The sequence below is a fragment of the Rhineura floridana genome, chromosome 13, assembly GCF_030035675.1.
Source record: "Rhineura floridana isolate rRhiFlo1 chromosome 13, rRhiFlo1.hap2, whole genome shotgun sequence".
In the NCBI taxonomy this organism is placed as follows: domain Eukaryota; kingdom Metazoa; phylum Chordata; class Lepidosauria; order Squamata; family Rhineuridae; genus Rhineura; species Rhineura floridana.
In genome coordinates, this window is record NC_084492.1 from 26,785,449 (window position 1) to 26,802,260 (window position 16,812).

Here is a 16,812-nt window from a genome sequence, read left to right on the forward strand (position 1 = left end):
GGCAGTTGGGCCTCTGTAACACGAGGGACAACTAACAGTGCTTCTCTGGATGATCTCAGTGATTGGGCTGAGATATAAGGGCTCAGGCAGTCACTGATCTCCTGGACCCAAGTTGTTCAGGGCTTTGTATATCAAAACAAGAGCTTGGTAGGATATGGGCAACCAGCGCAGATGTTTTTGCAGAGGTGTTACATGCTGTCATGTTCCAGGTTCAATATCCAGCATGTCTAGAAAAGACTGGGAAAGACTCCTGTCTGAAACTCTGGAGAGCCACTGCCTGTCCTTGTAGACAATACTGAGCAAGGTGGACCAATGGTCTGACTCGGTACAAACCAGCTTCCTATAGCTCTCAACTGAAGTTGTGTGGATCTCTCTCCTCCCCCAGTGAGAGAGGCAAAATTCAAACAGGGAACTTCCTAAATCATGAATATGTCGTGCTTTTAGCCATTAAGCTCCACCTGCAGAGGAAAAAAATGCATTCCAAGTTTATTGAAGGAAGGATGGGATGCAAACATGATAAACACCCACATTTAAATGGGAGGAACTTGAAGCAAGTCAATAATTTGTTTTGCAAACAACATTGTTGTTCTCTACTTTGCAGAGGGACAGCATTCAGATCGCGGCAAATGCATGTAGAGTTCCCAAGCGACAAAGCAAAAAAAAAAAAGGGATAAGCTTGCGTGACAGAGAGGATCCCCATTAGGAAATTTGGCAGCCAGACTGGAACAAACTGCCACCCTCCATTAGCAGCTCTAAATACAGAATGGTAGTGTAAAAAGACACTTCGCCATCCTGCATTGTCTTAAATGCAATTCATGAAGATAATTCCATGATTGACCAGCTTCTTCAAGCCTTGGAGATTCCTCTTTTGCTTGCTTACTGAATACTGAAAGTGGGAAATCACAGAAGAGAACCACCTCCAAGAGAGGTTTTCTAGCACAAATAATTTCAGATACTGAAATTAAAATAAAAGTAGCCTTTGCCACCTTCTTGTAGAGGCCATAATTGCCTGAGAAGACAGTTCCCAAATACTATTTTTTTAGCATTTCAAAATGTCCCAGCAAATTTGGGACATTAGCTCCCAAGACAAAGTCTTGGTTCAGGTGTTAATGCCAATCCATGGTTTGGTGCCACAAGAAAGAGCCTGGAAGAAGTCTAAAACACATATGTCATTTCCTCTGAACTGTCAAACTATAGCTTACACTTGCCCTACAAAGCAGAATTGAAAACCAGCATCTGATCATGGTGTACAGAGCAAATGAAAACCATAGGACTGGGTTTAAAAAAGGGTGCCTTTCCATTCTCAGAAGAGGCTTTGATCTAGCAGAGACTCTTACAAATGGAAGAATGGGGGTGGTTCTTATCAATCCCCCTGCACCCTCCATGCCACTTCCTGTACTGTTTCAGAAAGGTCCCCAACCCAAAGGAGCAAACTTTTAGGGGCAAAGGGAAATCAGCAAGAATTGCATCCCTTCATCTTCCACTTGCAAGTGATGAGAAGACCCTGTTCCATGAGCAGATTTCCACTCAGAGATCTCTAGATTGTTTCGGTTTGGATGTAATTCTGGTTTCCTGAAAAACCTGGAAGTAGCCAATTACTCTAAGCATGTGAGGAGAGCAATGTGTGAACCCAAGTTTCCCTTTCAAGGCTTGTTTTCATAGTTCTAAATTGCATTTTGCCATTTTGTTGGAACTGAGTCAAAGAGTATTCTCACCCAAATAAATGTAAGGAGCTGACAACTTTTGATATTATGCACAAATGTCAGTCAAACTAGCAAGACAGCAAGAAAAAATGTCCCATTCCTGCAAGAAAATATACACTGTTCCAGCTACAATGAGATAGTGTGAGAGCTGCATTCAAAGGGTAGAACTAGATGGCTATAACAGACATAGAATTAAGAAACCACAACAAGCCAAAACCTGTCCATGGCCAGATTAACATTTCATGTCCCTTTCTTAAATCAACTTAGATTTTGTTCAATTTGGATCAGCTTTCAATCAAAAGCGATCTACAATAAGTATGTCCCATTGTGGCTTGATCTTGCAGCATCTTGATTATTTCCACCTTTTTTTAAAAAAAAAGTCAGCATTTTTAAACCTAGGTTTCATTGCATTACAACAGCTCCTAAATTCAATTAATTTCACTCTTTGTAGCTTTGATTGTTGCACTGATAGCACAGCCTGTTTTGAATATTCATTCTGTACAATATCTATGCAAAGAAGAATTTTTTTCCAGTGCTTCCTTGCCCATCACTGTGCTGAGAATTTCTAAGCTGGATTCCTGGGGGCCCTCAATACATCTTTTTTATTGTGCATTCATGATTATTTGTGTTCAGATGGTATCAGGGCAGTTATACGCAATGTTGCTTTGTATTCTGTTTGCACCTGTAAAAGTTTCGAAGCAAACATACTGCTTTGTTTCAATCAGTGCACACCCTGTAACTTCCTGCTGAAATCCTACAATGTTTCATATCACAAATGTTCTAGGGTTGCTGTTTTTACGTTGCGCTATGGTGCTAGAATGCCCTTTCAGATGACAATAATGCAGTGGTGCTGGGAAGCATCATAGAACAGCTAATAAAGCAGAACTACTTTACGTATGGAAGGTCTAGTATAAATCTACTATTAATGATTAATGCATCAATGATGTGTTGCCGAATACACCTGCAAAAAACCCCAAAGACCCAGTCTCGAAGGGCCCCTGGTTACCTAAGGAGACAATGTAACACTGATGATTCCCAACAAATATGACTGAAAGTTGCACAAATATGAAGAAAAACTGGCTTGCTTGTTCCATTGGTACCTACCCTTTCATTCGTCTTCCATCCGTGCACCCATGCCAAATTGGATACCAGCATATAGCACTTCTGAGGAGTGGCACCAGAGGATAATGCAGGAATGCAGCATGCACAGAAGCCTGCGAAGAAAGAGGGGTAGGCTCAATCCTTAATAACAAAACTAAGTGGGGGAAAGTAAAAAGACAATTGCAAACCCTTACTGGAGAGAGGAGGGAAAGGGAAATAAATACTTACAGATCAGTAGAGCTCTCCAGCAGAAGCAGCAGCCTGCACTTCTCTATTGCCTTGCCTCCGGACAAACATATATCAATAGGGTGCTCTGCTCCAAACGGATTAGAGCAAAAGGTCAGGGTGCTACAAGGCTCTCCGCAACTAATTAATATTTATTTGTCTCCTGGATATCTCACATTAGGGGGAGGAAATCTCCCAGGACCAAACAAGTTCCATTTTTAAACCTTCCTGAATTGTTGATTTTGCACACGCACACACACCCCGACAACATTTCCAATGACAGGGAGTTCTTCCTGGCTGGTTCTTATTTAAGAGGTGGGATATGTGAAGGTAGGAAGATAGGCTGGATTTTGGGGGGGTTTTGCTTTGTAAAATGCAATTTGCCAGAGCGGGGTTTACACTAGAGACACATTTGGTCCATAACCTCTTAATACAATTAGCTATCAGCCAAAATTTTCATTCGTGGGTCTCACCTGGTCTTTTAAAAATTCGCTTGTCTGAATTGGGAAAAGATGCAGAAAATAAGCAATCAAACGGATCAAGGGGCTGGAGCAACTCCCCTATGAAGAACGGCTACAGCAACTGGGATGTTTTAGTTTAGATAAAAGGTGAATAAGGGGGAGGGGCATGATAGAGGTGCATAATATTATGCATAATGTGGAGCAAGTGAATAGAGATTTGGTTTTTTCATTCCTCTCTTGCAGTCCTAGATTCTGGGGTCATCCAATGAAGCTGAATATTGGGAGATTCAGGGCAGACACAGCATATAAACTATGGAATTCACTCCCACAAAATGGAGGGATGGCCACCAACCTGAATGATATTTAAAAAGGGGATCAGGCAAATTCAGGCAGATGATCAAATAGCTACTAGTCATTATGACTATGGAGTATGTATTGCCTCCAAGTAGGGATGGGCAAGAAACTCAATTCCGTTCACATTTCAGGCTAAATCTATCAATTTTCCACTTTCCCAAACAGTATGAGAACCAAACCACAGTCATCCTTTGAAATGTGCACTTATCTGAATTTTGCAATGCAGTTGGCCAACCAAACAATGGTTACAAAAATGCATATGTTAGAGAAAGTGTGCATAAAAATGAATGTATGAGTGAAAATAATGTACAAAAATGCATTACATGACAAGAAATTGCTTGCAAAAATGTGTTTATTAGGAGAAATCTGCACTAACATGCTGGATAACTTTCATGTGGATTTTTTTTAATTGCAAATTGCTGCAGAAATGTGGAGAACTAAATTTAATATTGGAAAAATGAAAAACAGAGACAACTGAAACTGACAGATCTTTCCATCCCTACCTCCAAGATCAGTGGCCATATGTATCTAAATACCAGTTGCTGGGGACCATGAACAGGCAAGTGATATTGCACTCATGTCCCGCTGGTGGGCTTCCCCTAGGCATCTGGCTGGCTCTTGTGAGAACAAAATGCTGGACTAGATAGGCCTTTGGTGTGATCCAGCAGGACTCTTGAAATCTTAAAATACGGGAGCATTTTGTCTCACAACTGAACCATCTAAGAAAAACTTGATAGATCTAGCAAAGTAGGAGCCACTCACAACCTTTTCTGTGACAGAAGAGCTTGGGCAGCTATTCACAAGGAGCAAGTGTTCAATTAAGTTTTAAGGAATGAATTAAGGATTGACTTGCCTAACTAACCCACCTCACAGGGTTGTTGTGAGTAGAAAATGGAGAGGGGGAAAGACATGTATGCCACCTTGAGCTCTTTGGAGGAAAGGTGGGTTATAAATGCAGTAAATAAATACATAAATTATAGGGGGAAAGATGTGGTGGTTAATGAGCCAAATCATGGCTCCTTTTATCGTCTTCTTCATCATGAGAAGACATGATTCACTACAAAAGACAATAATGCTGGGGAAAACAAAAGGGAGTAGAAAAAGAGGAAGGCCAAACAAGGGATGGATTGATTCCATAAAGGAAGCCACAGACCTGAATTTACAAGATCTGAACAGGGTGGTTCACGACAGATGCTCTTGGAGGTCGCTGATTCATAGGGTCGCCATAAGTCATAATCGACTTGACGGCACATAACAACAACAAAAGGGGGTCATAGCAAAAGTTAAGGGAGAGGACCCCTTCCACCCCACCCCAATATGAAGCCTATCAAGGAGATATAACATAGTTGTTTCTTCAAAGGATTGGTGGCACATATGGTTTAATCCTTGCTAATTAATTCAAAGTAATTTACATATACACCATCCAAATTCTTTGGATTATGGGGGAGAAAGGCTGGAGGAGTAAGCTAATGAAATCCACAAACCACATTCCCTCATCCCTGGCCATGATTCAGTGGCAGAGCATCTGCTTTGCATGCAGAAGGTCCCAGGTTCAATCCCCAGCATCTCCAGGTAGGGCTGGGAGCGACTCCTGCCTGAAACTCTAGAGAATTGCTGCCAGTCAGCGCAGACAATACTGAGCTAGATGGACCAATGGTCCAACCTGGGATAAGGAAGCTTCCTACATTTCTAATTTTAAGCCAAATCATGGCTTCTAAAAAGAATAGGTTATTACCAGTAGCAGTTGGTGGCTCCATGTCAGTGGGGCAATGGAATCAACTCCAGATTCTAGTCTGAACTTTCAAGGAGCCGTCCAAGGTCCTTCCGCACTGGTTGTTACCAATGGTATTCTAAAAAACTCAGTAGGACAATTCTTTTATTAGGCACAACCAAAATGCTACAACATAGTGTGCAGTTTTCAAGTTCTCCAGAATACTTCATCAGGTTGGATGTTAAGGAAAGCATGGAGTTGAGAGGAGAGAGAGAGAAACTTGATTGATGTTGTAACCATGGAGATTGCATTTAGCCACAGTTCTAAAACCACTCCTAGGAGCATTGGGGATGAAGGAGAAATATGGTTTTGTTTGCATCTTAGTGAGGAACAATTGAATCTGCAGTCCTCAAAACAATACGCCAACTGAAACGCAGCTATCCTTCAAATTTTGCACTTTTCTGAATTTTGCTGTGGAGGTCTCCAACCAACAATGGGTACAAAACTGCATATATTAGTGGGAAGTACACATAAAAAAATATATTCGTGAAAACTTAAATATGCTTAGGAGAACTTGTTTGCAAAAATGTGCATATTAGTCAAAACTACATGCAAAAAATGTGCTTATTAGGAGAACTTCACACTAAAATGCTGGCGGATTTTCACGGCTTCTTCTTTAATTGCAAACTGATGTGGAAATGTGAAGTACTGAACATAAAACTGGAAAAGATGAGAAGCAAATAAAAACCAAAACTGACAGTGCCATCCATCACTACTGAGCCCCCATTTCTGAGAATATAAACCCTGTTGGTTGGTTGGTTGATTGATTGGTTGATATCCCACCCTTCCTCCCAGCAGGAGCCCAAGGCGTCATGTTACCCAGATTGGTCTCCAATCCTAAACGAAACACACAGGATCCCTGTTAGGAAGAGAACATGGCGGTTTTTATACTGGAAAATATTGATTTTAGATGGCATAATCCAGGGGTGAGGGACTCTGGCCCTTCAGATGTTGATGGACTCCCAAATATCTGGAGGCACCAAACTGGCAAGAGCTGCTTGAACCAGTGAACAGTAGCGAAGTGGCAAATTCAGAAGTGTGGGGTCCCTTCATGATAGTCACAGCCACATCCCTCCCTCCCTCTTTTTTGTTGCTAGGTTGAGAAGGAGACCCTTGTTAATGCTTTCTCCCACAAGACATCCCTAGCCCAATCAGCATGAGAGGAGTGTTAGCTGTTGATAAGAGTCTTCCCAGTGGCTGTCTCACCTCCTTTCACTCTGATTGGCTCTATTGAGCAAGAGAGGACAAAGAAGCTTGTTAGAAGACTCTTCTTAGTGGCTAACACACTCCCCTTTCACGCTGATTGGCTTGTAGGATGTTGGAGACATAGGAACCCTGCTGGAACCCTGCTCCCAAAGAAGTAAGGGGTCTAAGACCCCCCTGACAACTGCACCCCTGCCTGTGAACTTAGTTTTAAAAAAAGACACACAGAGAGATACAAAATCCACTATCCAAAGCCAAAATAGATTTAGACCCTGATCCATTTATTGTATACTGATCCGAAGCTCAAGCTAGGATTTAGACACACAAATACTCCTCAGGATCCAAGTAAAGAGGAAATTGGTATTCAAGAGAGTTCAAGAGACACAATGGGGAAAGGCCATCCATCTCCTCTAGCAAAAACACAAAAACACATTTACTTGCTTTCCCTGACTAGCTGCTGGGCTGTGAAGACACTTTTCTTGGGACTTCCTGGGAAATCACTTCAAAAAGTATCTGTGCATTTGTCCCAGCTCTGTAGTCACAGAGAGATGGGCAAACAAGCTCCTCACCAATCCCCTTCTTTACAAGGGAGAAGAGAAGATGTATCATGAAGATGTAAGGCAGGGTAGGAAGTGCAGGGTGGGAGGTGAGGAGAAAAGATAACAAATTGTGGTGTCCGGAAGACCTGGATCTGATGAGTGACTGGATGGGGGAACAGCTGGGAGCCCCATATACATCACCTGGAAAAAATATAGGATAGAAAGGTACCAAATTAATTTCAGGACAAGTTCCTTGTCAACACAAACATCATCCAGCCCTAGGGTGGCTACTTAGGTATCATAAATCATAAAAAAGAGGAAATGCATGACTAAAGAGGACATAAAACCAGGAGTGGACAACCTTTTTGAGCCTGAGGGCCACTTTCCCATCTGAGCAACCTTCTGGGGGCCATGTGTCAGTGGTGGGCAGGGCCAGGGACAAAAGTGGACAGAGCAATGAATGCAAATCAAGTAAGTACTACTCTGAGTAGACCCACTGAAACAAATGGATCTAAGTTAGTCAAATCTATCCATTTCCATGTGTCTTACTTTGAGCAGGACTAACATCAGATGTAATCTTAACATTTGTACAGTTGGGTGGTATTCAACTAAGCCCTACTCTGAGTAGACCCACTGACATTAATAAGCCTAAGTTGGTCATGTCCATTAACTTGCTGCCCTGGGCTCCTATTGGGAGAAAGGGCGGGAGATAGATAGATAGATAGATAGATAGATAGATAGATAGATAGATAGATAGATAGAGATACTTCAAAGGATCTACTAACATTGAATACCTACCAATGAGTAAAAGTTAGAAACTGCACCAGAATAGGCCTGGAACAACTAAGTAGTAAAAGTAGTGTACTGTAGAGAAGGGAACAATTTCAGGTCAAAGCATGTGTCAGGGAAAGGGTTTGGCACACCTTTCTTCCCACTTCTCTGGTGCAAATTGCTCCCTCCTGAGGGTGCTTTGTACTAGAAAAGGAATCATCAGGGCTGGTGGGCATGAGTATAAAGTGTACTTTACTCCTAACAGCAGCATACATTTTTTCCCTTGGAGATATAGTGCCACCTAGCTGTAGAATATGCGACAACAAATTTGCCAACTTGGACATTTAAGCAAAAGAGCCTTGTAGAGCGTCTCCTCCTCCAGGAGACCTGTTAATTGAGCTTCATTCGGACTTGTTTGCACAAAGCTTGTTAATATGTTTTTTTAATAATGTTTTTAACCCTTTAAAAATGTTTTTAACGTTTTGTTTTAATGTATTTTAAGGTCTGTTTTTATGATGTTTTAATGTGTTTTTAGTGCTTCTGTTTGCCGCCCTAGGCTCCTGCTGGGAGGAAGGATGGAATATAAATCATATAATAAATATAAATAAATAAATAAAGCTTACATGGAGGTCAGATTCTGTTCAGTCTTTATGAAGCATTTGTTCTGATTTATTATTAATCACAATGATTTTTTCTTTCTTTCTTCCATGAATCAAAAACAGTCTGAAGGCATGCAACTAATTTATATACCTTCATTTCATTTATTTGTATATAGCCATAGGCTGTTACAAAAAAGCAGTACAATCATAACATTTAGCACAGATACATTTCATGATTAAAATGTGAAAAGTTTAATTTTTAACCATTTGTCTTAATAAAACTGGTTCTGAGTTTCTTAGCGGCCAAGGCAAAATTAGCCGTAGAAATTACTACGTCCGGCTGGGGTGAAGATAAAAGAAAAATTACTTTCTGAAAACTATTAAAATTAGTTAACGTATCGAGAATTGAAAATAAAAATTTTGCCCTTCGATAATCAAACAATTGGCAGTCTAAGATATAATGAAATACATCATCAGGGACAGTACAACTGGCTATACATATCCTTTGGTCGTATGGAATACCAAGATATCTACCTTGCAAATAAGACGAGGGCATCACTTGAAAGCGGAGTTCAGTATAGGCTCTACGCAGTGAGGCCCTCGTCAGGATATCTGCGTAATTGGGCCAATCGCAATTAGGTTTGATATACTGAAAACATTTGGAGAAGTGAGAGTTTGCAATTATTACTGTGTCTTGGTGTCTATCCTGGGCGTAAATCTGATTGCGAAGAGTGGTGGGATTGAGATTTGAAAGGAGAGGTTAGAAGATACTGTACACCTAGGGCTGGAAAGTTTTTTGCCCAGCCACCCTTTGCCAGCTGGTCCTCCCAACATGATTTAACCAGAGAGGGAGGATCAATAACCGAGAGTTTCTTCCAGTAGCGTAAAAACACTAAGTCAATTCTGGCCATTAAAGAAGGGGAATTGAGTTCGGATCTCAAGAAAGCTGCTGGAGTGCCTTTAGGAAGGCCTAATTTTATATACCTTGATTTTGGTTTTGCTTTCATCATGGATTAGTTAGAGCAATGAGTTGGGGACTTCAAGATCGGGGGGGGGGGAGAGGCTAAAACTCCCCACTCCCCAGTTTAGGTTGTCAAAAGTTGCCAAATGTGAAGAACTACTAGAGAATCCCCAAATGTGATGCTTTGCATTAGATTACCTCCAGATGACCTATTTATTGAGGATTCATCCTGATTTGCTTCCACAATGCTTACAGAGAAGTTAGACCAATGATTCTTATGCCTTGGGTCACAGATCCCTTTACGAATCCGATAAAAGCTATGGACTCCCATCAATAACAAAATAAAATTTATTTTATTACATTGGAAATTGGTGTTGGTTTTCTTGTGCCTGGTTCATGGACTCTCTGAAGCCACAGGTCAAGAACCCCTATGCCCTGTCTTTGTTGAGCACTTGTCCTGATTTTGTTTATGAGGCAGTTATACGACAATGAGCATCCATCCAGATTTGCTTGTGGGGTGTTTATACATTCATCACTCCAGCCAGCCCGTCTTGATCCGGCATACTCCACTTCATCTCCTCCCCACCTCCACAGTCACTTAGTACTCTGTGCTCACTAAGCATGAATTTCCCCCCTAAAAGTTTTTTGTGCTTCTGAAACAGTGGTGGCTATTGGCTCCACACCAGTGAAGTGCCTTGTACAGCTCCTTGAATGTTCAGACTAAAACCCAGAGCCGATTCTATCACCAGCTGCCACCGTTCTGAAAACCTTAAGGTTTCTTTGAGCGTAAAGATATCTTTCCCTTGCGTGAATGATCCCATGCTGGCTACATAAGGACCAGCATTCAGTTAAGGAGTTTGCTATTAGGTAAGAGTCAGTGTAGTGTAGTGTTTAGAGCACTGGACTAAGGCCTGGGAGACTTGGGGTCAAATCTCCAGTCAGCCATAAAGTTCACTGGGCATCCTTGGGCCAATCACCTTCTCACAGCCTGACCCACCTCACAGGGCCATGTGAGGTAAACACAGAGACAAACATCTGCTCCACCTCAAGCTCCTTGCAGAAGTGGGACATAAATGCAATTATAACAGTACATAGAATGCACTCTTGAACAGCTCTATTCACACCAGTGGTTCTTGCACTGCAGATGTTAGCAACAGGATATTATGCTTATATGTGTAGAGAACCTGCGGCCCTTCAAATATTGCAGGTCTCCAAGTTCAAACCACCCTATTGGCCATGCTGGCTGGGAGTGACAGGAGTTGGAAGCCCAACAACATTCAACAGGCCACAGCTTCCCCACCCCTGGTGTAAGCAGCCTTGCCCAACCTTTGGGTCTTCAGATGTTGGACTACAACTCCCATCAGCTCCAGCCAGCATGGCCAAAGGTCAGAGATAGGAATTACCATCTGGGAACCCAAAGGTTAGAAAAAGGCTGGACCCTTAAAGCAAGTTTAACTTGCAGCTGTTCACAGGCCAGAATGCATGCTGGTGCTTCTCCTAAGCAGTCAGAATGGTACAAGTTGTCCATATGGGTATGCAGGGGTGGAGAGACAGACAAGTGGGGAGAGCGCCCTTGCACCCAGGTTCTGCTTGTGGGCTTCCCACAGGCATCTGGTTGGCCACAGTGAGAACAGGATGCTGGACTGGATGGGCCACTAGCCTGATGCAGCAAGCTCTTAGGTTCTGAAGCTGTACTTGTATAAAGATGTAGGAAGCTGCCCCGTCCACAGCTAGGAAACATAAGGACATAGGAAGCTGCCTTATACTGAGACTAACTACTGGTCCATCTAACTCAGTATTGTCTACACTGACTGGCAGCAGTTCTCCATGGTTTCAGGCACAGATCTCTCCCAGCCTAACGTGCAGCTGCCAGGTAATGAACCTGGAACCTTTGGCATGCAAAGCATGCTGACCCAAAGGCCCTTTCCCTATTTGTTCTATGATCCTGTATCCCTAATTGCTTAAGGTACGTTTTGAAACAGCAGCAAACTACTCTGCTTATGTGTGTACGGACAGCAAAATTGCATAACACCAGCTTTCAAGGGCTCAAAAACATGTGAGTGCCAATGTTCTCAATGCAGTGCAACAAATTAAAACCATAAGGCACAGCCTCCAGTTTAAAGAGCTAGAAAACTGGGGGGGGGGAGAGAAAAAACCCAACAGACCAAAAACAAAAGCTTCCCACATTATAAATTATAGGTTTTGCTAACAAGAAGCTAAATGATTTCCCAGTGAAGTCAGTTATTTTTAATCACATTCAAAATTAAAGGGGCAATAACTTGTTTTCTCTGTGCATTTTTTTAAAACTTTAGTTTCCTTATTATTTCTTATGGGGGTGGGATGGGATTCTTGAGTGGATTTCCCCACAGGCAAGCTATACATTTTTCTAAATAAAACAAGTTATATTTAAAAGGTGGAAGCAGCTCCTTTCTCAAACATGTTGAGTTTTTTAAAAAAAATTAACAGCTTTCTTGAGCTGTTCTGTTTATCTTCATTATGAAGCACCTCAGGGCATTCACTTAGCTCATTCAATTGCAAGGATTACTCTCTTAGGGAAAAGAAAGGGGATTATCATCAGTAAAAACCAAGTGTTTCAAATAATCTAAATGGGCTGTCAATATCAGGGATAGCCAGTAGGTGGCTCGTTGCCCAAATCCAGCCCCCGAAGGATTTGGAACTCCCCCTCCCCAGGGTGCCCCACATTGTAGCAACTGAGCATACCCAAGTGGCTATGGAATGCTGACTGATGAAGAAGGCAAACAGAAAATTGGGAAGAATGGAACAAAGTATCCTGGAATAGAGCACTGGGTCAACCAGCCCAGAAAGGGCACTCAATACTGCAGCTTTGTGTTGCAGGACTAACTTGCTCCTTTTATTCCCCATAGAACAGAATTCTCCAGATTCTTAGTAGGCTTGCTTGTAACCTTTAGGAACTCAGCTCAATTACCAGGTTATAGATTATACCAGGATTGGGGAACCTGTGCCCCTGCAGATGTTTAGACTAAAGCGTCCATCATCCCTGACCATTGGCCATGTCTGGAGGGCCAAAGGTTCTCCATGCCTGGATTATCCAACATTATTCATGATTTTCTGCAGAAAATGAAATCCCATTATTTCCCAAGGAATTTGCATGACATTGCTGTGACTTCAATTTATGCTTTCCTTTTAATCCACAGAGCCTTCTTTGTACGATCAATGAAATGCAATTTTAAAGAGCAATTCCTGTTTGAAATCATGAACTGACATCATTAATCCTCTTGTATGCCCTACAAATAATTGTCCAGGGGCAGAAATATACCTCCTACTCCATTCACCTGAGGCTCTGTTCTTCTTCTGCCATGCTGCCACCAACACCAGTGACTCTCCCTGTGATGCTGAGGCCATCCCACTCCTCGGTCACAACTGGCAGCAATGATGAAGCCACACAAATGATGGGCTACTGAAACAGCTAATTTTGGTTCAACTTTGGGGTTAACAAATTGGAGCATCTTCAAATTTTATAGGGCAATTGTATTTGCAGTAGATGCACCATGTTAGTTATTTCCAGCAAATTCCTCAACAAATCTTATGTACACCCATCAGCAAACTCCTACCCAATCAAGGCTTCTGATGGCATGTACACAGGTGTTTAAGGATGTGCACTTGTTCAGTTGTACATGATGCAGGAAGCACAAAGGTAACAGAAGTGCAATATTTGTGAATCTACAATAGGGCCAGTAAGAAGCTGCTCAGAAAATAGAGTTGCCTTATACCAGGTCAGTGTTTTTTTCATCTAGTCCAGTATTCCCTACTCTGAGTAACAGTAGCTCCCCCAAATTCTCAAGCAGAGGTTTTTCTCCACCGCTCAATTCCCAATCCTTCTAACTAGAGATGCCAAGGGCTGAACTTGGGACCTTCAACATGTAAAGAATGTGCTCTGTCCTCCTTAAGTTTTAACCCAGTTAGTTAGTGTTAATTTTTTTTTAAAAAAAACTGTGAATACATTTACATTGCATACATTACAACATTCCTTTAAATCACCGACGGAGAAGCTTTGGGTCTTCAAATGCTCCTGGACTAGAATCCCATCATCACCGTCCATTGGCCATGTTGGCTGGCGCTGATGGAAGTCCAGCATCTACAGGGCCACAGGTTCCCCATCCCTACTTTAAATATAATATTTATTTATTTATTTTTGGTTTATATCCTGCCCTTCCTCCCAACAGGAGCCAAGGGTGGCATATATCAGTAAGAATAACTAAATTAATAGGTTAAGAACCGTTTCATGGCTTAAAAGGTCATCCCAATGTATCAGGCAACATTTTTAATATTATTTAAAATACAAGTGCTAATAAAAAAATCCAGATGATATGCATCATCTTAGAAAAGGCAGCTCCCCCTCCTTCACTATCACATGGGGGGGGAAACACCTCTTCTTACATGTTACAGCCAACACCACCTAAAAGGGGAGGGAGTATGTTTCCCCCCCTTCAAAACTGGTTTTTCATATGCAAATATATGCAAATTTAACCAAACTAGTTTGATTCCTCACCTAAAATTAATGGGGCAACATTAATGTTTCTGGGAAAAGAGAACAGCTCGATTTTCACTTTATTGCCCATATATCACATTTCTGCTCTGAACACAAGTCATCTGTATACTGACTTTAGAACCATTTATTCTGACTCTTTTAAGCCGAAAATAAAAACACACTATGGTTCCCCACCCCAATTAATAAAAAAACACCAGAATATCAATTTATTAAGAAGTTAGATTAACTATATACATGTAACCTTCAATATAGCTGTAAATCTGAAATCTATGGTGAAGGAAATTTAAATTAACTAAAATATTGCATTTCAATTCAAAGGAATAGTCTTTAAAAACTGTGAGTTCTTCAGGAAGCTGTCTTCGTAGGATTCTGACTTCTCCCACTACGCAAAGTGTCGGTCATTTTGTTTCTTAACAATTAGCTGGAACAAGAAGTCTGCAGAGTCCAAAGAACAGTGGCCGTGGCAGAGGTTCAGCAAGAAAAGAATATGCAGCCATCATTAAGGCAGGCGACGGGATTTGCTGTTTGAGAGGCGACAAATGTTCATAATCCACTGCCTGGCTTAAAGAGCATGAATATACATAGGTCCTGATCAGATAATCACAGAATAAGTCTCTGGTTGATTATTTTTCTGTTTATTTCTGCCAAGGCCACGGAAAACACAAAAGCTTTTTCATCAGATAGGTTTGCATACATATCAACTTCTTTCTCTTGTTTCTCTGCAGAAGGAGAAAAGGTACTGCATGACCCAAATTATGTCAGCTCATTTTTTAAAAAATGGAAGGAACATGGGAACTGCACATGCAGACATATACACCTTTATTACGTGCAGTTACATAATGAGAGCAGGCCCTCTCCCCAAATGGGTCAGGTAATGGTTTATCAGGGTTTCCCAAGGAGTCCACGGACCCTTTGATGAACTTGCAAAGTCAATGACTCACCCAAATTCTTAGATACGTAATTTAAATACGCAATGAATATCAATATACCATCAGTGTTTATTAATAATCAATCACCTTTACTAGGAATCATAAATTGTAAAAAAAATGAGGAAGTGAATAATCTTATTAAATACAGAGTTTCTTCACTGGGAAGGAGGGGACGCACTCTGTACATGCCCATGCCCTTTACTTCTTGAGACTCATAGTTCCAAATTAAATTTTTCACACTATTACCTTGTAAGTTTCTTTTCCATGCCTCAGCCCTTTTCAACCTCTAGGTCTTTATTAAACCCCTGCATTGACCCCAGGTGGCTAATACTGGCCACTTTGGGCAACCTGTATCTAGCCCAAACAGTGCCAACCAGATGCCTCTGGGAAACTCACAAGAAAAGGTATGAAGGTAACCAGTTGCCTGTCCCATTATGTTTCTGGCCAGTGGTGGAGAGCCTCCAGCCTGTAGGTATAATTAGACCCATCAGGCCTCGGAGGCTGGTCCGCCAAGCCGCCATTCCTATGCCTGACAGCATGCGATGTCAAGTGTGGGATAATTCAAAACAAAGTGCAAAGGAATAATCAGGAGTACACTCTAAATCTGCTACCGGTTCTTCCTGTGCAGCCGTGGTTTGAATTCAAGCCACAAATGCAAAGGAAGATTCTTCCTTCGTAGCCACAGCTTGAACTTTAAATTATGCTATGCGTTTTGCCAATATTAGGTTTACGCAAAGATGGATACTTTCCTATAAAAGAATGACCCTAGTTTGGTACTTAGCAACAACTGATCTAGGTCTTTCTAGAGATACACAACCTTGTCTCATAGAGACAAAATGAATTGTTGCTCAGAAATGTACAGTTCATTAAAACTGAGGCTTTAACAATTAACAATGTTATTAATATGCAGAAGATTTTCACTAAACCAGACCCCTGTGATTTCCTTGAGTTTTTGAGAAAATTTAAATCAGCAAAAGGGAAAAAAAAACTAGGTGGTGTATTTTGGTCGTACAAAATTATCACAAGCTGCACTTCAGGACAAAAGTCATTAAACTGTGGCATCTCAGCTATTTCTTAATAGTTTTTTCTTTTCTTTGTCCATCTTAGAGAACTCTCTATAGAGGTTCTCCTTGCAAATTATAGAATCAAAAGGTAAGGCTGCCATCACAGTACAGTTTGCATGGCTGCCAACAGGCGGCGCTGTGAACTACAGCATGCTGACAGACATCTGGGAGCTGCTGAGACAGCAGAGAAGGGAGGCGTAGACACAGGCAGGCAGTCATAAAGGGAGGGGATACTGAGTGAAGCAAGCAGGGGCACAGCACCTAGAAATGATTAATAATGGCCTCATTTGCACATCCCTGTAAGCTAAAGTATGGCTTACCATGGACGAGCAAGTGTGCTGATGCATAACGTAAAAATAGTGGCCACTTCACTCTTTCCCCACTACTAGGAACTAAGCCATGGTCTGGCTTGGTATTATGTCTGAACCCAGGCTCGTGTTTTTGTTTCCCACAAACAAACCAACAGTAGTAAGCCAAGAACAACCCTTGGCAACAGCTCATGGTTTGTTTGCAATGAGGCAAACTATGAGCATGAAGCAGTAAGCCAAATCATGGCTTTGCTCCCAGTAGCAGGACTTGAGCAGGAGCAAAATGGGTGCA

At 41.7% G+C, this 16,812-nt stretch overlaps 1 protein-coding gene across 2 annotated transcripts in view; it reads right to left on the reverse strand.

Moving 5' to 3' along the window:
* Positions 1-8,866: 8,866 nt before the first annotated feature.
* The window catches only part of C13H16orf87 (chromosome 13 C16orf87 homolog), a 26,271-nt gene continuing 18,325 nt past the window's right edge, over positions 8,867-16,812 (reverse strand). The window contains exon 4 of one of the 2 annotated variants that reach the window (XM_061594250.1): positions 8,867-14,958. In XM_061594250.1, coding sequence (XP_061450234.1) covers positions 14,855-14,958 — 104 coding nt within the window. In that variant the 3' untranslated portion in view covers positions 8,867-14,854. The remainder of the gene's footprint in view (positions 14,959-16,812) is intronic. The other variant, XM_061594249.1, reaches the window with a different exon arrangement.